General features: G+C 39.5%; 1 protein-coding gene and 1 long non-coding RNA gene across 2 annotated transcripts in view; both read right to left on the bottom strand.

Annotated features, from left to right (window-relative positions):
* Positions 1–1,057: 1,057 nt before the first annotated feature.
* On the bottom strand, positions 1,058–4,250 carry LOC132631667 (uncharacterized). Its single transcript, XR_009578978.1, has 4 exons — positions 3,068–4,250; positions 2,569–2,953; positions 2,342–2,454; positions 1,058–1,498 (listed from the first exon to the last, which is right to left on the bottom strand). It is a non-coding gene; the product is annotated as an uncharacterized LOC132631667 (long non-coding RNA).
* Positions 4,251–5,714: 1,464 nt separating this feature from the next.
* The window catches only part of LOC132631064 (uncharacterized), a 45,150-nt gene continuing 25,435 nt past the window's right edge, over positions 5,715–25,429 (bottom strand). Inside the window, exons 2-4 of the mRNA XM_060346663.1 lie at positions 6,963–7,346; positions 6,638–6,711; positions 5,715–5,944 (exon numbers count right to left, since the gene is read on the bottom strand). Of these exons, the coding sequence (XP_060202646.1) occupies positions 5,891–5,944; positions 6,638–6,711; positions 6,963–7,346 (512 nt within the window). The 3' untranslated portion in view covers positions 5,715–5,890. The remainder of the gene's footprint in view (positions 5,945–6,637; positions 6,712–6,962; positions 7,347–25,429) is intronic.

Genomic DNA, 25,429 nt, shown 5'->3' with positions numbered 1-25,429 from the left:
TCTCGGTATTGCTGCAGGAGCATACTCGAGGCAGGAAAAGTGGAGAATGTTTTCTCCAGCATATCATGATCAGTGATATTTTCACCACATAATTTCAACTGAGAAATAATTTTAAACATGACAGAATTATATGCTTTAATAGATTTAAAATCTTGTAGCCTTAAATGGAGCCAATCAAAACGTGCTTGTGGAAGTATGACCATCTTCAGGTGGTCATATCTATCTTTTAAATTATTCCACAGAGTAAGAGGATCTTTAACAGTGAGATATTACATTTTCAAGTCCTCATCAAGGTGATGGCGAAGGAATATCATTGCCTTGGCACGATCTTGGTTTGATGCCTCATTTTTATCTTTGATGGTGTCTGCTAGACCCATCGCATTAAGGTGAATTTCGGCGTCAAGAATCCAAGACATATAGGTATTGCCGGATATATCTAAAGCTACAAATTCACGTTTGGTAAGATTTTCCATTAGTAAAGAAAAATAGAAAATCAATACCTTCGAGGCTTTAAAGTATTTTCTCGGAACGGCAGAGTCTCGTGCTGATAACGTGTTATAAAATGATGCTAAAAGAGTCACAATATTAATGGATGAAAACCATAGAAATAGAATGACAAAAGAGGAGAGATTTTTACTATTCTTCCAAAATGTGTTACAAGTGTATCTCATATGAAAATTTATGCCTCTATTTATAGTGATACATATGTATTTAATATATGAAATGGTGGAAGAAAATGGGAGAGCCATTAACATGGTGGAAGAAAAAGGAAGAACCATTAACATGGTGGAAGGAGCATTATATTTGAGAAATGGACATTCATAATTTCATAACAAAAATATTATTTTTCTAATACTACTAGATGGTTTTTGCCCGTGCACGCACGGGCCCGATAGTTACCTATATAAACACACATCTGATGTAAAAGTTATGGTGACATATGTACGGGGCAATTGAAGCATATCATTTAAACGGTTTATATATATATATATATATATATATATATATATATATATATATATATATATATATATATATATATATATAAACATACACATTATTAACAGTTTGACAGAAGAAGGTATTGCACAACTAAAACATAATGTTTATATACATTGATGATTGCATGTCTATGCATACACACATTAGTTATATATTGATAGAAGCCGGTAGCAGCAAAAGGCAATATAGTAACACAACTACCGACTATGCCGCTGGCAGTCATCTTGTTCTTCGCAGTTAACGTTGTAGCTGTGTGATGCGTGGTTGACAAAATACCTGGAGAGGCTATTAACGATGGCTTTCTTGTTAAAATAGAAGTGTGTAATGGAGGGAGTAGAGCGTGTAGCAGCAGTAGAGTTAAGTTAGTTGTGTGACATACCTTGTTAAAGTATTGTGCGTTAGCATATATTCTTTGTTCTTCGGGAATCCAGCTTTCAAAACAGGCAGTGCAATTTTGCAAAAAGATAGCAGTTTGATGTTTAATTTGGTTCAAAAACTTCCCGGAAATACCAAATTAATAATCTTGGATGAAGATCACACTAAAGAAACAAAAGAATGAATGTGATAATGGACAACTTTAGTATGTCAGTGGCAGAAGTACACAAAGCGTCTCTCAAAGCAATACCATAAGAGGATGAACATGTAAATATATCGCAATATAGGAATATGATAGTCAAGCAATATAGTTCCCTGATAGGGAAGTTTGATGCTTGCTTAATTCAGAGAATGTTTCATGATAATCCCAAGTATTACAACTTGTTGACATATTTCTACTGCAGAGTGAGCATCACCTGTTACTTTTAGCTGGATAAAGTACACAATACTTTAATAGTAGCTTAGAGTCATATTTATACAACTTATAGATTATAAGTATTTTAGATGATCAAAATCAGATAATTAAAAATCACAATGGACTACTAATTTCCTTGAAGCAGATCCAATTGCAGGTTTTCAAAGAATCAATTTCATGAGGCAAATTAAACTAATTTCTCTTCACTTATTTTCTCAACTAAGTTCATGTCTCTGTCATATTCTTAGTAACTTGATTCTGATTAAATGAGAAACTTAATTTACAATTACATAATGGAGATGCTTCGGGATTTAACTGAATTATTCATTTCAAGTAATCTAAAAGAGCTATTCATTACATTACTTTCTTTTACAGTATTTAATTCACTTGAGACCTTTCAGAGATGCTTCATCCTGATACAACTGTATTCAATATATTGTTCAAAAGATTAGAAAAACTAACATCAAAGAAAAAGTGGACAAATTTTCGCAGAAATCAGCAAGTAAAGCCAGAATCAGCGCGAGAAAGAAAAGAACATGAGGCAAAAACTTACCAAAAGTGAGTGAGGCAGCAGAGGCCACCGTGGCTTATGGTTCTCATCCACATAAGCTTTATTTATCCTATCCAACATGTGTAATATCTTGTGCAATCTCTCCAACAAACTAACAGAACAAAATTCATGGATCAAAATGTCACAAAAGAGTCGAGATAAACGACAATCAAAGAACATGAATGATGTACCCAAGTTTAAAGGATATGGAAAACTGTGAACTTACCCTGAGAGGAATATCAATGGTTGGAATCTCCTTTGGTGCTCTTTGAGACAAACCTGGCTTCTCCGTTTTGCCGGATTTTGTGAACGCCTCGAACGCCTTTGTGGGAAGGTGGAATGGGAGTGTGTGAGGTGAAAAGGAGTGTGGTGTTCGGGTTTTTGAACATCGGAGAGGCAGTCGGCACAGAGATGAGTTCTGTGAGAAGAAAGTGACAGCTGGAGGGTTGTTGACACGTAATCTAACCTAAATAAGCCTGCCTTGAATCTCTAAATTGCCCTTGATTGTAATTTTATTGACACATAAGGCACCATGTCAATCCATTCTCCTAACCCACGCTTCTATATAGTTAAAATAAAAAACACATTTCTTGTGCAATCTCTCCAACAAACTAACAGAACAAAATTCATTGATCAAAATGTCATAAAAGAGTCGAGATAAACGACAATCAAAGAACATGAATGATGTACCCAAGTTTAAAGGATATGGAAAACTGTGAACTTACCCTGAGAGGAATATCAATGGTTGGAATCTCCTTTGGTACCCTTTGAGACAAACCTGGCTTCTCCGTTTTGCCGGATTTTGTGAACACCTCGAACGCCTTTGTGGGAAGGTGGAATGGGAGTGTGTGAGGTGAAAAGGAGTGTGGTGTTCGGGTTTTTGAACATCGGAGAGGCAGTCGGCACACAGATGAGTTCTGTGAGAAGAAAGTGACAGCTGGAGGGTTGTTGACACGTAAACTAACCTAAATAAGCCTGCCTTGAATCTCTAAATTGCCCTTGATTGTAATTTTATTGACACATAAGGCACCATGTCAATCCATTCTCCTAACCCACGCTTCTATATAGTTAAAATAAAAAACACATTGACATTGTGTTCTTGTAAGGATTAAAACAGAAAAATTAAATTTCATTTATACAATGAAAATGGAGAGGCTAGCATGGAGATCGGATATCAAAGTAATGTATTTAATCATCATTAGATTGAGAAACACATTAGAAGGATTGTACAGATACACATTTCTACTGACCTAAATATCAAATAAAAAGAAGAAATAATCGATGATATTAATCATGTATACCTTAGTGTTCAAATAGATTGTCTAGACAAAGAAATAGAAAGAAATATTTTTGCTAATGATAACTCTTGACCAAATAACATTAGTAATTGTAGCACGACCAGAATCGTGCTCTTAAGAAATTGTTACATTAGATAGCTGTCATTCATATTATTCCACCATTCATATAGTTGTTTACTGTATTTTATCCCCTCGTCCCTCGAACAACTTGAGAGTAAAAAAATAAAATAAAGTCATCTAAACAACAATTTGTAGTCAATGCTCCATAACGGGTTAACTACTAATTGAGAAAAGATATCACATGGAAAAATATCTACTCATTCTAAAAAACTATAAGTTATATCTAATTCTTCTTGTTGACAAAAAAGTTAAAATAGCAGTAATGGTACTGTAGGATTACACATGTAAGCAAATGAAATACCATTGCCAAAGAGCAATAAGATAAAGGTAATTCTAGAAACACTAAACTGGTAACCCTTTCTCGACACCGGGATAAAACATAAAACGGAGTTAGCAAAACAGAATATCTTCGCGACCATGCATGATGAGAAACCTCAACTACAGAGCATGAGACAACTTAAGCTCAACATCAAACAAAAAAAGATTGGAGACTTACACTGTGAATGGCCATTTTCATATAGTTGTCACTTGCCAGCCAAGTCATTTAAGCTTCTTATTTAGCCAAGTGTCACCCTGTCCATAAACATAATTTATTTGAATCAAATTTTCGGTACTTCTCAAAAGGTTGCACCTATGCATCAAGTTTCAAACATGCACAAGCAACCTGTAGAAAATCCAACAACAACAAGATTAAGTAATATTACTTACTAAAAGTACTGAACACTAATATAAATACCCAACAAATATTGATTACCAACAAAGGAACTGTACTATTAAGCTAATGAAATTTGTCATGGAAAAGAGAAATACAAATATGAATCTTGAGTTGGCAAACATTAAAGTTCTGAAACAAAGACTATACTTCAGTTTCATTAGCCTTATAAAATATCATTATGATGTTCCTTTAAATTGTCTTCTCTTATCACTTAAACCATCACTAATCCGAAGTGTTGGGCCCTTAATGAGACATGATTAAACTACATATTGACATAATATGCTTCATAGTATATTACATTTATTTGCGGAATAAAGTTATAGAGGGAGCTTGCTAACAAGGCAAAAACAGTGAGATTGTAGGTGGTCCAACATATGTATGAGATATGTTGCAACGGGTTGGAATCTGTATTTTGGTAGCTGTGCATAGTAGTTAACAAATGCTGCTAATAACACAAGTCGTTCCAGGATGAAGCTCTTTCAAGACCTGAAAAGAAAAATTGAAGACATTCAATCCTGAAAGGAAATGACTTAGATGCAAGAATTCTCACAATTTTTGAGGACTCATTATTCATTTGACATCCTTAGAATACTCTCTATATGATGTTGTTTCTGCATAATCATCACATTAATTCTACCTGTTACTTTATTCTATTAGAAAAAGTAAATTTCTACTTCGGAGCGAGCATGCTCAACACAAATTCTTTTATAGCTCAAATATTGAAGCAAGTTCACATTATGAAAATTGATTCTGGGAAATGAGGAAATTATTCCAAAAATCTAAAGGAAATGCTCCCTCCTCCTGTAATTAAAGTTCCACCTTCCCTTCACCTGATACAAACATACTGCCCACATTCCTTCAATGAAATTAAATGGTCTATCATATATAAGAAACGTCTCTACTGCCTATCAATCATGAATAATTGAAAGGGAAAAAGGAATGGAGGGGAAAAAGAGGAGAGAAATCAAATATAAACATTTGACTTTGGACGAAAAAGATAGCTGTCATGAATTTATGCTTTTGCCATAAGAAGATTCTCTAATGATTGATGCGGGCAACACCTCAAACTTTTCGTTAAAATAAAGAGAGAGATTCAAGAAAGAAAGCAACTCACCATTGGGGGAGTTTTATTGCCAAATGAAGGCACCACTTTCCTAAAGCTTGTTTTTTTCATCCAAATGGCGCATCAGCTTGCTTACATCTTCTTCTCTAATGCTGTCTTTTCAGCACTGATGGAAGCTTGCAAGGTGAAGTTGGCGTTAATGATAAAAGATTAAACTAAAAACTAATTGCACATAAAGAATTTTATGCACATATAAAGTTATTTAATCTTGTTTCTTTCCACTCTATCAAGCCGGATTCCATAGTCCTGAAATATTGGTTGCTCTTCAATCAATAATATTATTCATCAGATTTCATAGTCCCAACATGAAAATAGCAAGATCTTGTTGTTGCAATATCATCAATGTCTGCATTGTGGAAAAAATATATCTAGTCAAGAACAATCTACGTATCGCTATACTCATGGAATCTTTTATGTCAATCTCAGAAGTTCTAAAATAAAGAAAGCTGACTTTAAAAGATTTTCTTTTGATCTGTTTCTTACTTATTTTGACTAAAAATTATAACATAGTAGTTACTATTTAGTAAGTAGTGAGACAAAGAAATGTAACAACTACCGTTACAAAATAGAGGATACATTTTCGGCTTAAACTGCCTTATAATGGTCAAGCAGTTGTGCCTTTCTTAATTTGAGTGTGGGCATAACTAAATCTCTTGCAATTTTAAAAGGATTTAGCTCCATAAAAATTGTGCGTCACATTTCCAAATAACAAAGCTATGCAAGTATTACTCCCATCTGTCTAAGCTAAAGCACCAAAAGCTCCTTACATAGGCATCTCAATTTTTTGTTTTCATGATAGTCCACCAAATAAGCACTAATTCAATAAAACACCCAAAAAATCTACATAACAAACCAAATTACCCCCCACTTCATAATAGTGAACTAATAAAGTAAAACAACAAACCACCATCAAGAAAACTTTGAACCGCTTGAATCTAAGTAAAAGCAAAAAACAAAAGTAACCCAGATGAAATCTAGCAAAACTGGAAGTGGGTAAGCTTAATCATTAAAAAAAAAAGAGGTGGATATAGAAAGCAACCTGAGGGAAATTAGCAGGTTGGGCCCAAACGGTGCCGTCTTGACCGATAATAGCAGCAGAAGTGAGATGATTACCTTCAATCTCACAAAGCAAGTGATCATCAACATATGTTTGCCACGACATCTTTAATTCACCCAAGTTTCTTGTTCTTCAGATCTATTATCTCTATGGTTTAGTGAGAGTTTGTGTGCAGAAAATGGTCCAGTGATAGAAATCAGAGAGTAGAAGGTGAATGAGAAAGAGAAAATTAAATTGAGCCCATTTTTAAACATTAGGTATGAAATTGAAAAATCTAATTAGGGTAAATATTGAGACAAAAACTGACCTAAAATTGCACTTCCAGTTGAGAAGATGAAGTTGAAGAGCAATCCTTGAAATTTTGGGAAAAAAAAAGAATTCTGAAGTCCAATCCATGTTTCTCCAAATAGTTGGACCAGAAGATGAAAGAACTGGTTGATTCTTCTGGAATTATGTTGAGAAAAGCTAAATATCTCTTTTGTCCTTGAGCTAAATGACGGATTTGCCCTTGGACGGACGACGAAAAGCACCCAACTGGTGCTTCTAATATAGTAGTAATGTTGCCTTGGGGAGTCGTTCGAGTGAGGGGTCAACGAAAAGCGTTCGCCTGGAGCACAGACCGTACGACCTAATTGACTAAAGGAAAGATTTTTTACAAGGAAGAGTGTGATATGTTGGTGGAGAAGTGTCACTTAACGGTGGTTGGGAAGTTCCCCCGAAGTCAACCCCAAGTTGACAAGATCCAAGATGAGTGTAAGAGAAATTTTCCCATGAAAGACTCAATAAAGATCGAAGTTTTTGATTGGAGGCACTAGTAGGCATGATGTGAGGAATTGTAAACGAGGAAGACACAGGAGTGACTTCATAAGGGCGGAGATAGGAAAGCAGAGGCAGCCAAAGATCCAAAGGAAATGAATCAGGGACGAGTTGAAACTTGAAAGCCACTTCAATAGGCGATTTGCTGTGATTAATTAGTGGATGTGGGGAGTTGATGAATTAAGTATACGACAGTTTTGAAAATTGCCGTATACTTGAACGAGGTGGAATTATGCACCATTAAACTGAACGTGGTTTCTATCATTTGATGATTTTATCGTTCAATTTATCCCTGTTCTTCGTGAGTATGAGGACAAAAGTTCAAATAGATTCAAATTTAGTGTCAAATTGACATTGTACTAGAACGTGAAAGTGAGGAAAAATTGTAAGAACATCAATTTGTGATACATATATAGGATAGCACCCAGAAAAATCATCCACAAAAAACAAGATGAAATTTTATGTCCTTGAGAAGATAAAAACGGAGAAGGGCCCCAATCATCAACAAAAAAAAAATTTATAATAAAGAATTACTTTATTGGTGTGAAGAGGAAGGGATAACCTACGCGACTTGCGAACTTTACAAGCCCTGTTTTCTAATTTAGAACTAGAAGCAGAAAGCCTATAGCTAGATTATTGAGTAGCTGCTGACTCAATGATAGATGATGAGCGTATAATGAAGTTTTGATGATTTGATAAACAATGTACCTTATAACAACCAACGGAGATATAAGGAAGGAATTTGAAGGACCAGATATCCAAACAGATCTCCAAAGGATTTAGTGAAGCAGTTCACAATATTAGAGGAACTACTCAAAAGAACTGAGCACATGGTGCTCAAAAGCTGCTTTTATTAAGCTAATCCAAATGGGCACTAAGAGCCCGTTTGGATTGTCTTATAAGTTGCTTATAAGCTGTTTTCAGCTTTTTTGAGTGTTTGACTGGCCAGCTTAAAGTCATTTTGTGCTTAAAATAAGCTCAAAAAAATAATTGGGCCCATTTGACTTAGCTTATCTAAAGCAGCTTATAAGCTGAAAACAGCTTATAAGCCAAAAAAAAAAAAGTTAGACTACCCCAATTTATTTATTTTAGCTTATAAGCTGCAAACAGCTTATAGACATAAGCCCATCCAAACAGGCTCTAAGTAAAGTTTGTAGGCCTGCTCAATCTTGATAAGGGACTTACCCCCCCCCCCCCCCCCCCCCCCTCTGTGCATTCCTATAGGTGTCTAGGTTTGTAGAACATCATCATGTTCAATATGTCTTCTCAAGGAACATTCTCCCGTATGCCCTTCTCAAGGACTTACCCCCACTCTGTGCATTTCTTCAATGATAAGCATAAGGACCAGGTTCTTTCATTCGTCTTCGCAGAATAATTTTTTCTTTTCTTCCCCTTATCTCTCCTTTCTAATGCCTTATAAATAGGACTGGGTTTTTATATAAATAAGAATTAGTTCCTTTATAATGCATCCTAAGATAAATAGGATTGGGTTCTTCTATAAATAAGAATAAGTTCCATTATAATACATCCTGAGTGGTAACTCGGTATATGTGTAGTGCAACTTTTTTCTTTTCACATCTTCAACCACTTCCTTTCTGTCAATGTGGTCATGTAATGTCTATGCCTGATATATCTATGTGGCACATGAACTCTATACATACGAACTGAATTTTCCCCCTTTTGACATCATCGAAAAGCAAGTGTATCAACTAAATCAAGTGCATTTCATCAATATAAAAAACATGTCCACTAGGGCTACACTATTATAAACACGACACAAGTGCTTGAACAAATCTGTCAAGTTAAAATCTTAGGAGGAAATTTTTGTATGCACCGCATTGAGTCATAAGACCCAAATTAAAAGATTACTACATATCATTCAAATACTGTCAGGGATAAATATGGAAATCAGATTGGTATTTAGTAGGATCTAGTCTTGGTTTTGGCTAGGTGTAACACTCCGTAAATCCGGGTTAGGAGTGAATGAGTGGAATAAGTATTAATGTGATATTTTAACTATATAAATACCTTTGGGATGAATTCGGGTGAAAGATAGTCGTGTAAAGTCAATCCAAATAGTTAAGTTCGTAAGGGTTCTTAAATTCGTTAAAGTCTGAGGTAGTCCTCACTTATGCTTAGTTTTTGGATAGTTAGGTCAGGAATCTAAGAAAACTCAAAACATGAAAGTTGTAGGTTTTGAACAAGGTCATGCTTGTGTAGGGTCAATTGCATAGAACCTTATATGAATTATATTATTGTGACAAACGTGTTTTTCCCCGCTATGGGATGATTTAACTTATGTTCTAAAGATTGAAGCTTTAAACGTATTTTGTCTTTGAATGGGTTTTTCTTGAACTTGAAATTGAACAAGTGATTTGAATAAGGTTTCTAAATTGGTTATGACTTGGAATACCTCTACTGTGAGAAGATAACTTGAGAAGTGAATTCGGCTATAAGCATGATTGATGATTCAGTTAATATTCCATGACTTGTATTTGTTTGTGTTTGGGCCTGTATGGGTAAGCTATGATAGTCCAGAGGACGATTAGCCGTTATGGATCCTAACGTATCGCTTTTGAGCATTACTGTGTCAGTCCAGAGGACGATAGACCTCCGAGGCATTTAGCCCGGTGCATCTATTGCTGTGCTAGTCCAGAGGACGATTAGCCTCCATGGAATAATAACCCTGGTGTATCGAATGATTGTTCGCCCATGAGCTGGCACGTATTGATTCTTTGGTTATCCATGAGTTGGCTTGTTAATGTTTTTGGATTCGCAGGTAAAAGACTTGATGTGGTAAACGTAAATGAGATAAATGTGCTTTATTTTGTTATTGGTTTCTCTCTGATGACTTTTACTAAGTTTGATGTTGTGTTCTGTCTTTGAACCTTCAAACTGTTTCATGGATACTGCTTTACTGATTTTCACTATCTTATTTTGCTTTATTAACTATTGCCCCTTAGACACTCACTGAGTACCCAGTACTCAGGCATACCATTGTTGTTTTTGATGGTGTGTCAGGTAACATTGAGGAGAAAGTTCGTGATATGCGTGCGGACTAGGAGAGCTTGCTACTTTCGGAACTATTTGGTGAGCCCACATGCTTGTTCGTGGGACACCACCCTATCTTTACCTACTTATTTCAGTTTTCGGGCTGTGTCTCAAAGTTAAGACACTCATTTGTTTATCTTAGAAGCTCTATAGATAGTTGTCAGATTTTTGGTAGGCGTTGAAAGTCTCGTATGACTTATTGAGGCTTTTTTCACATTTTATGTTTTAGTATCTATAATAGACTTCCGCAAATTCTATTAAATTGAGCATGTTTACATTTATCCACTCATGACTTGTTTTTTTAAATGTACGGGGAAAGACTATTAAAAGAGAATAGAAATTTATTGATTTTATAAGGTGCATCTGGTGTTGTTCATAGCATCGGGTGCCTGTTACATCCAGTGTCGGGTTTGGGGCATGACACTAGGAAGGAACGGGGGCTAAGTTCTCTGTTTTAGCTCAATAGGTTTATGTAAGTGTCACGACCCAGCTAGGGGCCGTGACGGGTACCCGGGGCTGACCACCGAGCACCGCTCGTTCTGATACTCATCATACTCATTAAACCTCCTTTTTTTTTTTCGTTCATAAACTTATAATCATAAGAAAATCATTTTCATTGCAGAACATAAATACTTTTATATACATAAGCCCTTTTGCTATCAAAAGATAATATACGCATATCTACGTATATACAGTAGTGACCTTGTGAGACCATATAACCCACACATACGTATCTACGAGCCTCTACTAGAGTACTAGACATAGGGACGGGACAAGATCCCGTCGTGCCCAAAATACATATACATATATATATATACATAAAGGTATAAACCCGATTAGCACCTCTGGAACAATGGAGTGCTCCTGAAAATCTGCTGATAGCTCCTATAGGTCTGCGCCGTCTCCCTGTGGGCATGAACACAGCGTCCAAAGAAAACGAACGTTGTACTGAGTATGTAAGGCATGAATGAAATAAACATGATAGAGAATCATAAGTCATGAGGTGAAGGCAAAACCTGCGCGACCCTTAAGGATGAATGCATTTCATACATACACCACATATACATAATCGTCGTACATGAATCATCATAGCGTATACATCATCACGTCATATAATTCATCATCATAATACTGTATCTACTCATAAACATAAAACGTTATCCATATTCGGCCACTTAGGGCTCGACAATATCCGTATTCGGCCACATGGTGGCTCGACAGTTTTCGTATTCGGCCACGTAGTGGCTCGACAATATCACATACATATCTTCCATATTCGGCCACGTAGTGGCTCGACCATATCACATGCATCGTACAAGGATCAATATGTCTCGTCATTATCATAGCCATCACATACATCTTATAAGCTTATCGTAACCTTTCATTAATGCGCACATTTAAATTTAAAGACAATCTATGAAAATCACATCATATTCGTAGCATGAAGTTCGTATAAATATCGCATGATAGTCTTTAAAATCTTTGGGCTTAAGCTCATCATTTCCATTATCGTTTATATAGCATATCTCTTATCTTTATCTCATATGAAATCCTCTATGAACATAGACTCGTAACTTTGCGGAACATTGGTCATGGGACATGCATTAAGGCTTATGGACAATCTATAACAATGTCGGGGTGACATAAGGTCGAGAACCCCCCGAGTCCATTATGGAGCATTCATAAGCATTATGCCTCACCTTGAAGGAATTAGCATATAAGGTGAGTGTAGTCAATGAACAATATCAATGGATCCTAATATGGATCATTAGCCTTGTAGAACTATGATATTGTAGGCCTTAGTATCTTTAGACTTAGACCCATCATCGTCATTAACGCATTCGTAACGTGCCTCTTATCTTATCCCATATGGCTATTCATGAACATAGGCTCTTAGTTTTCCGGAAAGTAGGAAAGTCATGGAGAGGTAAGGAAAATAATATCATAGGAATCATATAAGGATCATTAACTTTGTAGGAATATCATATCATGAGCTTTATGACTTCTAGACTTAGATTCATTATCAACATCGTCATACTCGTAACGTGTCTCTTTTCTTTATCTTGTGATGCTCTTTATAATCGTAGACTCATAGTTTTTGATACGTAGGAAAAATCATGAAGAAGGAAGGAATATCATATCATGGGATTCATGCCTTAGAAAGAAGGGACTAGCCTTACATACCTTTTTCGTTTAAGCAATCTAGCGTTCACTTTTTCTCCTTCGATGTCACGCCTCTACCTTCAAAAGAGGATCCGTACTAACATTAGTCAATCAACCATAAGAACGCACTACTATTTCTAGAGAAAATTGGGCAGTGTTTCCTTTGTTTCTACTACTTTGTCATGTTCTATTTTAACTCCCAACATTTACAACAACACTCACAATATCATATCAACATTTATCACTTATCTATATTTAGCAAAAACTACCATTTTTCTCCAATTTCTCCACATTTAATGGTTTTAGCTCATCATCATAATTTTGCTTACTTCACACCTATTCCATGGTCTATACGCCATTTATAACGTATTCATCATCACAACATATCAACGTTCATGGTTCCATTAAACTATCATTCAATTGTGACACTATTCACTCAGTAATGACCCATTTTATATGTTCTTCTACATTTCAAGCATCTTAGCTTTCCAATACCTTAAATAACATGATAAAGTCATGAAACATACCTTAGATGATGGTGGAACAAGCCTAGAGTGGAATCACTTCTTTAGCACCAAAACCCTTCTTCACCTCTTTTGGAATTTCTTGAAGGAGATGACTTCCAATTAGGTTTCATACACTTTGTTTCATAGATTTGGTGTTGATGATCATGATCTCCCTTTGATTCTCTTAAAATTTGTGGATGAAATGTTTGGATAAGTTCTAGAGGGTTCTTGAAGGTTGTAGATGAAATATGAATGAAAATGAATGAAAAAGTCACTTATAATAATCACAAATCTGATTTTTAATGAACAGTCGTCGGGGCGTACAATGGTCGTAAACCCCACTTTACGGGCCGTATACTGGTTTACGGTCCGTCCTCCATGGTCGTATTTAAGCATATCAGAAACAGAAAGGTTGGATGGAGGTCATGGCAGTTTACGACTCAGTTTACGGGCCGTATTTCGATTTACGGTCCGTATTCTGGGTCGTATTTTACCATTTCAACATTTAACAGAAAGTCAAAATTTTTGAAATGTTGAAGGACGATGGCACTTTACGGTCCGTAAATCACTTTACAGGCCGTAAATCACTTTACGACCACTGGCTGAACTGAAATTCTACAACTTTCTTATTTCCAAAAATTCATGAATCGTCATTCCCTACTCAGTAAGATATCGTACATTCATACTCTTCGTTGGTCTATTCATTGTACGTTCACGGAGAAATTTCCGAGGTGTAGCAGTAAGTTTCCAGAGCTTGTTTTAAGGTGAGTACATATATTGTCACAGCCCAACCAGCGGGCTATGACGGACGCCCAGAAGCAAACCTCCTAGATGCCACAATACATACATAACAAACCTGCTCATGCTCATTCTGGGCCACCTGAGGGCACTCACAACATAATCTGCTATCTGATAGGTATCATAAACTAGAGGATCACCGCCCTCAAAAGGTATATACATATAACCAAACAAGTGCTGAGTTGGGGTACAAGCCGACAAGGCTACCCGATAAAACTATATAACCAAACAAGTGCTGAGCGGGCCATACTGTCTGACTGAATATAAGTGTCTATGAGCCTCTACTGACATACTGGACATGATGCAGATAGGACAGGGCCCCTGCCCTACCCATAAACATCAAAACATATACCAGGTCTAGACGACAACTCCGGCAAGAGGGGAGTGCTCCACTGTCAAGTTGAAGAAGCAGCCTAAGGAAGCAATCTGTCTTCCTGGCTATCTGAACCTGCGGGAATGAACGTAGCCCCCCCGAGCAATAGGGGAGTCAGTACAGAAAATGTACCGAGTATGTAAGTCAGAAGAGTAACAACTCGTAAACTAAACTGACTGACCGAATGCATCTGTGAGTCTGATTATCTGAACATGTCTGCGTGAATGCATCTATATGTCTGCTTACTGGAAATGCCTCTGCGGGCGTATGATATGCATAGGTCATAGTGCCGAGGAACGTACGACCCGATCCATATCCCATATAGGCCCCTTCGGGCAGCCCATTCGGGCATAATAACATAATGGCCTTTTCGGGCATGATAATCATCATCACTGTGCACCAGCTGATCAGATGGTAATGTGTATATAACGCCTCGCCCTTTTCCCGTACCCCATACATACGGGTATACAATGCCATCTGGTCACGGGTCAATATGCACGTACGCAAATGAATGTAATGCATAAACATAAACTAACATTATCAGGATACAATATTTAAGACCTATGAACAGAAGGGACCATCATAGCAAGGGGTATAGGATCATCAAGAACTGAGATACTCCTAGTACTTCTAAGAGTAGAGTAATATGGAGACTTGATTACTCGTTGTTCGCTCATGTCATAGGATGATTCCAAAAAGAAAGAAAGGGAAAGCCTTAACATACCTGATTTATCTCCTACGAATTAACGCTTATTCTCCCGAACTTGCAAATCTACGCTCAAGAGAAATTATACTACCGTTAGACTTATCGTCATATGCCTATCTCAACTCCTTAAACCAAACTCCTTTAGAATCTGCCAAAATTCGGGCAGCATCTCCCCTGTTTATATGCCTAGCCCGAGGTCACAATCCAGCAACCAACAACAACAACAACAATACCAACATCAATACCAATATATTCCAAAAAACATCCCACACGATGTTTTTCAACATACAACAACAATATCCACTTCCTTTCTTCCCAATCAAGGAGCATAATCTCATTAACACACCAACAATGTTCGATACCATGAGATACATGTAAATCAGCGCAGCCACACGGTCACAACATGCTCAAAACAGTCCATAAATACAAAAACTACAACACGACACTTTATGACCTTTCCTCCATAACTATTTTCACTTTTAAGACTTGCTAAACCTTCAAATCAACTCAACATAAGAGATAGGATGAAGAACATACCTTATACTTCAAGAAATTCATCCATACCAACTTCCTTCAAGACCAAGCTTGCCGCAACATCAAGTAGAAGCAAGAACAATCACTTTTCATGGACTAGTTTGGTGTAATCTTGTTAAATTCTTGATTTAATGGGCTATAAATGTTTAGGGGTTATGTTGGGAAGTTTGTAGGACTATTGAGAATGTAAAAATGCTGAAAAAATGGAGTTAATGGGGGTATTTATACCCCTCATAAGTCGGTTCCACCGACCTTCTCAAGTGGGACCCGCGGAAGCCATTTGGCAGCTTGGAGTCTTTGTTGTAAAATGGCCATAATTCTTGATCCCGATACCGTATGAGGGCCCACGACCTATGGTTGGAAAGCTCTTTCAATTATCTACAACTTTCCGTTTGGTGTGTTTCCAAATTCCAAACTTATAATAGCGTTTTGGCCCCTCCAAGTCAGATCATCCGAAAACGTATCCTTAAATCATCCTTTTGGAGGGCTTATGCCCATATTTGGCTTAAGGGTCCTTCTTAAAATTTGCTCAACTTCCCATGTACTACTCATATCACTTTTCATATGTCCTTTATAAAACCCCAACATATGGTCCCTACCTTAACTTACGATTACGAGGGCTACTCGTCAAGTAACGTGTTAACTGATTTACTCCATACGGTATCCAAATGTCATATATATATATATATATTCTTATACTCTGATCATATAATCTTCATACCTGATCCTTGTATAACTTTGCTCTCCCTTGAGCTCATACTAGGCTGTCTACAGTCTTGGTGACACGAAATTTTTCGGGGTGTAACATCCTTCCCCCCTTAGAAAAATTCATCCCCGAATATTTAAAATAGTCTTGTAATCTGTCCCTGATCTCTTTTCTCTGGTACATCCCCTTATCGAATAATTCTTCCCGTTAACATATCACATTTAATCATACTATCGCCATAACAGGTATCCATTGGTTATTTACTCACTCTTTCCTACGCTTACTTCAATCTTTCTCCAAATCTTGTCGTCCATTCCTCGACTTTTAACCTTTTTAGATCCGCTCATACCCTTCATAGCCTTCTACTGAATTTACTAACATCATAGGTTTACAAACCTTTCTATACTCTCGTAGCTAATCTCTTTGTTCTTGAAACTCATAAGTCGGAAAACATGCTTCTGAAGAAATCAGTAACATACCTAGATACTGAACCACGGCGCTTCTGGCCTCTTAACTGAGGTCTGAACCAATTATGACCTCATGTACTTCGATAGCTCATATCTTCCTCATTTTTACCTTACTGACCTTTAAATCTCATAAATTGCCTCTTGATTCTCTCGTAACCCTCGCTCTGCAATTGTGTTAACTCTCTAACTTGTCGTAGCTCTGCTCAACGTAATCATCTTTGCATCAATGGAAAACATAAGTTCTGACTATACTTCTCTTTGCCGACAACTCCCGATCTGTAGGAACTAAGTAACCCCAATTCACTAATCTAACTTATATAAAATCATCTTAATATCTCTAGCATCCTAAAGTATAACAGGAACAACCTATATCTTTATGACATTCTTTAACTCAACCTTAACATATAATCAATTCCATAATCCTTTCTATAAATCATTTCTTTTGAGTTAGTCGTGAAAACATTCCCTTTATATTAAGCCTCAACAGAACTCATTTGTCAACTTTTCCTGAATCCCCCAATAGACCTTGTTCCTACAAAACCTCGAATGTAACCCATTTTAATCCTTCGGACTACTAATCATCTTCATCATAAACCATTCTTCATGCACACCAAGACTATCTTAAAACTCCCTTGCATTCCCTTAGATTTTCTTGTCATATCCTTCCCATTTTGTGGACATTAATGTCACGACCCAACCCCGTGGGCCGCGACCAGTGCCCTAGCTGGGCACCTATACGTACCCGATACCCAAATTAGCATATTATCAGAATAATAATATAGTAATAACATTAGTGGATGCTACAAAATTTAGCAGAAGAGTAGACTTGGCACACAGAAGCCGATAAGGCTATCATAAAACAAAACATCCCAAACATATGTACAGAACCCACACAGATGTATCCACAGAACTCTACAGAACATATCATAATCATAAGACGGGACAGGGCCCCGTCATACCCAGAACAAAGTACATATCCAGATAGCAGTGACAGACTGTACCAAAAGATGGGCTCTGAAGAAGGGAGCGCCCCAAAATAGCAGAAATGGGATCCTAAACGTGTGGGTCAGCAAACCTGTCGTCTGTACCTGCGCGGCATGAAAACGCAGCCCCCGAAGAAAGGGGGTCAGTACGAAATATATACTGAATATGTAAAGCGGAATCACAGAAGTCAAATCATAATGGTTACAGAATCCAGGGTGTCAAATGCATATTTCCAAAACAGACAGAATGCGTACAGAAACATATGTCATATCATATCATATCCGGTCCCTGCCACGGGACTCGGCAGACAGAATGTGGCCACCCTCCCGACGCTGGTGCCACTATACAGAGGAATCAGAAAAAGGGGCGTGGCCCCGTATCATATAATGTCATATCAAAATGGCCATAACAGATCAGATCAGAATAGGCGGACATGGCACATCATACTCCACAGACCCATGTACGCGTATACCTGCCCCCTCACATCGGGGCGCGGCGAACAATGCAGAGAATCACGCTTGACAACATATCCTGGCCCGGGATCAGTGTGGGAAATATTGGGACATCCACGAATGGAGTAGTGAGGAACTAATGCAATTTAAAAATATCATAAATGTTTTCAAAGACTCGATGAAGCGTATCAAAGCCAAACAGATCCAATGGAGTCGGACGGGATCATAATAAATGCATTTCGGATATCATAATAAATTACAGAAGTAAAACTTTTCCGAAGTCATTCCGGGTGTCAAAATAATTTATAAGATTTAATAGAATATTTAAATCAATGTTCGTTAGGCGATTAGTAGGGTAATCAAAACATTTCTTTCAAAAATCGCTTAAAAAGGAAGCTTTAGCATATTAGGGGCAAAACCGTAAATAGCGGGCCCGCCTTGGGACAAACAAGACGGCGGGCTCAAATTGTGCCCTCTAAGCATATAGTATCACCAAAAAAGGTTATACAGACATTCTATGACTTTCTGAATAATTTAGAGCAAAATTGCATAATTTCAGAAAAAGCGTATCAAAATGGTTCAATTCTACTGCAGGAAAAACTGAAATTTTGTCTTGCGGATTCCGAGGGCCAAGAGGTCCTTCGAGGCCCGGATCCGACCCTAACACACTAGGGGCATGCCAAGGGAAGAATTGGGTTTGCTTTACATACCTTTCACGCTCCTTAAGCTTTTCCAAATTCACTTCCCGTTTCGTCGAAAAACTGCAATTGGTCAAGTTTACCAATTGTAAGCTAAGAATACCAAAGTTCCAACTTAATGCATATTTGGCTACCGAAATTTCGGCAGCACTTCCCCTATACATATAGCACCCCGAGAATTCAACTCGGCTATAATTCATCAACAACAACCCAAACGACAACATCAATATCATCAATAAACATTAAAAACACAAATATCCTTCAACTAGTCATTTTTCTCACAGGTTGACATAATCTTCAATTCAACCCAAACTTTCGAACTAACATCATGATTTCACATCCATTATCACTCAAGATCATCACAATATAGATTTAGAGACATTTCATATCATTTTCCTTAAGATATACACTCGATATACATAATATACAACTTTCCGCCAAAATCATAACTTATGCAAAACACCAAATCTTTGGCATACAACTTCATAACAAGTTTCCAACTTCCAAATTCATCAATGATCATCTTAATTCACAACCAAACAACTTCATTTCTTTAATGTCGGAAAATCATACTAAAACGACATAAGTGTTTACATTCCAATTCAATACAAACTTATATCATTCTAACTTCATTTCCATGCCAAGCATTACAACAACACTCCAATACACTAAACAAACTTAATCCATTTCATTCCCAAGCCAAATATACCACACGGCCATATGCTTATTTTTCCATATCAACTAAATTCATCCAACTTTCAATTCCCATATGCATTTCATCACAATTACAACTAGAATATAACATAAATTCAACACAAATTGGCTATACAACATATATATACACACGGCTGCAAGCCATATACCAAACCCACATTGCAAACTTCCATTTTTCCATACAATCAACACATTTCTATATACTACAACACAATCAAAACTTCATAACACAATAAAAAGGTAGAAATTCTTACCTTTTCTTCAAGTCTTCTTCACTTGAACTTGTGTTCACTTTGAGGAATCTAATGCTTCCCACTCCAAACCAACTATACCAAGATGCAAAGGAACCTTGTCTTAGTAGGAAAACAACAAGAATTGAATTTTTAGAACAATATTTATGGTGGCTATTTTTGCACCTCAAACCCGAAATGGTCTTCTTTCTCTCCTTCTATTTTCTTTGTTGCTCTTATCTCTAATATCTTAAGTCTTCTATGGTATATGTAGTTGAAGTGCTTGGTCACATGACCAAGCACATGACCAACTAAAATTGGGCTTGGATCATGGCCTAATGTGGCCGGCCGTACACCCCTTTTTGGGCCTCACTTACAATTCAATTTTTGAGCCCAATAACTTATGGATCATATTTTATAATTCCCGAAACTAATTTCTAAAATTCCAAAATTACCCTTAACCTTGTCCCACACTTTCATGACTCTATTCTTTCATGCATAACTCCTACGTTCAACAAAATATCAAATTTGACCTCGTATCTCAAGAATCCATTATTTATCGAATTTTTCCAAACGTGTGAAAACACGGGATATAACATCCTCCCCCCCTTTAGAACATTCGTCCTCGAATGTAAAATTAATCTTATAGGGATGGAAAATACTTTGGGGGAGTTCATGCTTATAAAAGACACATGTGACATACGATTGATATAGAAATGAAATTAACCAGGAATTTAAGGTTACCTGTGGGCATAGGGAACAGATGAGGATATTTCTTCTTCATTTCCTCTTCGGCCTCCCATGTCATTTCCTCCCTATTCTCGTTCCGCCACAGTACCTTAACAGAGGCTACATCTTTATTCCGGAGCCTCCTTACCTGACGATCCAAAATAGATACGGGCTGCTCCTCGTACGATAGTTGCTCCGACACCTGAATATCATCCGCAGGGAAAATTCTGGAAGGGTCACCAATGCATCTGCGGAGCATAGAGACATGGAACACCGGATGTACCGCTTCCAAATCAGATGGCAAATCTAACTCATAGGCGACATTTCCAACCTTCCGAACAATCTGATAAGGCCCAATATAACGCGGACTGAGCTTACCCTTTCTGCCGAACCGCATCACGCCTTTCATAGGCGATACCTTCAGAAATACCCAATCGCCTACCTGAAACTCCAACGGTCGACGCCGTTTATCCGCGTATGACTTCTGTCGACTCTGGGCTGCCAACAGTCGCTCTCGAATAAGTTTCACCTTGTCCACGGCCTGCTGGACCATATCTGGGCCAATCAACTCTGTCTCGCCAATATCAAACCAGCCGATCGACGATCTGCATTTCCTGCCATATAAAGCCTCGTACGGAGCCATCTGGATGCTGGAATGGTAACTGTTATTATATGCAAACTCAATCAACGGCAGGTGATCATCCCAGCTGCCTCTGAAATCAATAATGCAGGCCCGCAACATATCCTCCAGCGTCTGTATAGTGCGCTCGGCCTGTCCGTCGCTCTGAGGATGAAAGGCTGTGCTCAGACTCACCTGAGTCCCTAGACCCTCCTGAAAAGACCTCCAGAAATGCGCCGTAAACTGGGCGCCTCTGTCAGAAATAATAGATAGAGGAACTCCGTGAAGCTTCACAATCTCTCTAATATAGAGCCTGGCATAATCCTCGGCGGAATAAGTAGTCCTGACGGGAAGAAAGTGGGCTGATTTCGTCAGCCTATCCACAACGACCCAGATGGAATCATACTTCCGTAGAGTGCGAGGCAAACCTGTAATGAACTCCATATTAATAACCTCCCACTTCCAAGTCGGGATTTCCATTTCCTGCAACAGTCCACCCGGCTTCTGATGCTCAATCTTGACCTGTTGACAATTAGGACACTGGGCGACGAACTCTACAATATCCCGCTTCATACCGTCCCACCAGTATAAGCATCGAAGATCATGGTACATCTTCGTAGACCCAGGATGGACCGAATAGCGAGCATAATGTTCCTCGCTCATGACCTGCTGCCGAAGGCCTGCAATATCAGGTACACACAACCTGCCTCTATATAACATAGTGTCGTCCGGTGAAAACTCGAACGGAGTCCTCTCCTTATCATAGGCTGTGTCCCTGTACCGAGCTAAGACAGGATCCTCGAACTGATGCCGCTTAATATCGTCCCTGATGGATGACTCAAAAACCCCTCGAACAGAAATCTGGGTATCTCCAGAATCGGCCAGACGAACCCCGAGACTAGCCAACTGCTGAATATCACGTGCTATCTCTCTCCTGTCTGGCTGTAAGTCGGCCAAACTGCCCATAGACTTCCGACTGAGCGCGTCTGCAACAACATTAGCCTTGCCCGGATGATACAAAATATCTACATCATAATCTTTCAGAAGCTCCAGCCACCTCCGCTGCAGCAAATTAAGCTCTCTCTGTCTGAAATATACTGGAGACTTTTATGATCAGTATAGATATCCACATGAACGCCATATAAATAGTGTCTCCATATCTTCAGAGCATGAATCACCGCTGCGAGCTCCAGATCGTGGGTAGGATAATTCTTCTCATGCTTTTTGAGCTGCCGGGAAGCATACGCTATAACTCTGCCGTGCTGCATCAATACACAGCCTAACCCCATGCCAGAAGCGTCATAATAAATAACATACCTGTCCGGTCCCTCTGGAAGAGTCAGAACTGGGGCTGTAGTCAGCTTCTCCTTCAACAACTGGAAGCTCCGTTCACAAGCGTCAGACCACTGGAACTTAGCTCCCTTCTGAGTCAGCCTTGTCAAAGGCGATGAAATCGAAGCAAACTTCTCCACAAACCTCCTGTAATAACCTGCTAGCCCCAGGAAACTGCGTACCTCTGTGGGCGTCGTAGGTCTAGGCCAATTCTTCACGGCCTCAATCTTCTGTGGGTCCACCCGGACACCATCAGCTGCAATAACATGCCCCAAGAAAGCCACTGAAGACAGCCAGAATTCACACTTAGAAAATTTCGCATATAATTTTTGATGCCGGAGTACCCCTAATACCGATCTCAGATGATCTGCGTGCTCCGCCTCAGACCGAGAATAAACCAGGATATCATCAATGAATACAATTACGAACTTATCCAAGAATGGCCTGAATACCCGGTTCATCAAATCCATGAATACTGCGGGGGCATTAGTAAGCCCAAAAGACATAACCCGGAACTCATAATGCCCATATCGGGTCCGAAAAGCTGTCTTAGGGATATCGGCCCCTCGTACTCGTACCTGGTGATAACCGGATCGAAGATCTATCTTCGAAAAACACTTAGCGCCCTGCAGCTGATCAAACAAATCATCAATCCTGGGGAGGGGGTATTTATTCTTTATAGTTACCTTATTCAGCTGCCGATAATCAATACACATACGCAGCGACCCGTCCTTCTTACGCACAAATAATATCGGGGCTCCCCAAGGCGAAGTACTGGGTCTGATGAAGCCCTTATCCAACAAATCTTTCAGCTGCTCCTTCAACTCCTTTAACTCTGCAGGCGCCATTCTATACGAGGAATAGAGATAGGCTGAGTGTCTGGGAGTAAGTCAATAGAGAAGTCTATCTCCCGCTCTGGAGGAAGACCTGGAAGCTCGTCGGGGAAAACATCTGGAAACTCATTAATCACGGGGACTGACTGAAGTGTCGGCGTCTCTGCGTCCAAGTCTTGCACCCGAACCAGATGATAGATATAACCCTTTCTGATCATTTTCTTTGCCTTATGGTATGAAATAAACTTACCTTTCGGCGATGCTGTATTACCAGCCCAATTTATAACTGGCTCCCCGGGAAACTGGAAGCGAACTACCTTATTCTGGCAGTCAACATTAGCGTAACAGGAAGCTAGCCAATCCATACCCATAATAACATCAAATTCAGTCATATCTAACTCTACCAGATCTGCCTTAGTGTCACGGTCACAAACAATCACAGAACAGTCTTTATAAACCTGTTTCGCTACAACAAAATCCCCTATCGGTGTGGCTACCTCAAATGGCTCTATAGGTTCAGACATAATACCAATTTTACCGGCAACAAGGGGTGAAATATATGATAAAGTCGAACCTGGATCAATTAGTGCATACACAGATCGAGAGAAGACCAATAAAGTACCTGTGACGACATTAGGAGATGCCTCCTGATCCTGGCGGCTGGCCAAAGCATAAATGCAGTTCGAAGGACCGCTAATACCAGAAGCTCCACCACGGCCTCTGCCGCGACCTGCTAGTGCTGGAAAACCCTGCCCCGTAGGGCGCATACCACTGACGACGATGAAGACCCAGCGACTGATCCGGTAGGATGCGCTGCACCACCCGAACTACCCTTATACGGGCAATCTCTCACAGAATGGCCCTGACGACCACAAGAAAAGCATGCACCGGTGGCTCTGTAGCACTCTCCCGGATGATATCTGCCACAAAGAGAACACTGAACCCTGGGTGGCCTCATCTGACCAGAACCCCTATCTGTCCGCCAACCTGAAGCCCTGGAGCTCTGGCCTGCTCCTGAATACCCTGGGCTATCAAATCTGCGACCGGTAGACTGGGATGTGCGCTCTGCGCCGGCTGAGATGAAAATCTGCTAGGCTGCTGCGGCTGTTAGGGCTGTCTGCCCCGAAAATCTCCAGATGACCTAGCCCTCTTGGGCTGTCTCCGATCCTGGCCCCTGCCAGGCTGGTGTCCTCCTCTGCCCCGATCCTCCATGCCCTGGGCGTGGGCCTGAATACGGGCAATGTCCATACCGGGCTGGGCAGCCAATACTAAACAGCTATCAACAAAATACCGGTCCAGCCCCATAATATATCTGTGCATCCGGTCCGCCATAGTAGTCACCACAGTAGGTGCATATCGGGCCAAAGAATCAAACTCCAAACTATAGTCCCGGACACTGTGGCCCTTCTGCCTCAATAATAAGAATCTATCAGATCTGGCTCGTCGCAACTCTGGGGGCAGAAAATGTCCAAGAAATGCCTGATAAAAATCGCCCCAAACCGCTGGGGGAGTGCCGTCCCCTCTGGATAGCCCCCATGACTCGTACCAGTTTGCCGCCACATCATATAACCGGTACGAAGCTAACGCGACTGACTCTGTCTCGGAAGCATTAATCAAATCTAGAGTGCGCCGCATCTTCCTGATAAACTCCTCAGGATCCTCCTCGGGCTTTGTCCCGAAGAACTCTGGAGGACTACAAGTCAAAAACTCACGGGCTCTCGAACTATCACGCCTGACTGCCCGGTCACCTCCCAGTCCATGCCCCTGAACCTGCCCTGCCACAAGTCTGGTCAGCAACTGGACTGCCTCCCTCATAGACTGATCCTCAGTGCCTGGCCGTGGAGCTGGAGGCTCAGGTACTGGAACTGCGGGAGCTGGCGGTGGAGCCGCCCCCGATCTACAGCTACGGCTGCCCCTATCTCCTCCACGAGTGGCGGTGTAAAAGAACCCTCTGTCTGGGGCAAAGTCTCCGGAGCAATATGTGCCTGGGCCCTGGTAATCCTCTGGACCCGGCTAGTCTCTCCCAAGGCTGCTGACTTGGCCTTTTGGGCCGCTGTTGCCTT

Source organism: Lycium barbarum, chromosome 3, assembly GCF_019175385.1.
Source record: "Lycium barbarum isolate Lr01 chromosome 3, ASM1917538v2, whole genome shotgun sequence".
NCBI classification, from domain to species: domain Eukaryota; kingdom Viridiplantae; phylum Streptophyta; class Magnoliopsida; order Solanales; family Solanaceae; genus Lycium; species Lycium barbarum.
The sequence above is the reverse complement of the archived record's forward strand: the minus strand, read 5'-3'. Positions and strand labels throughout refer to the sequence as shown.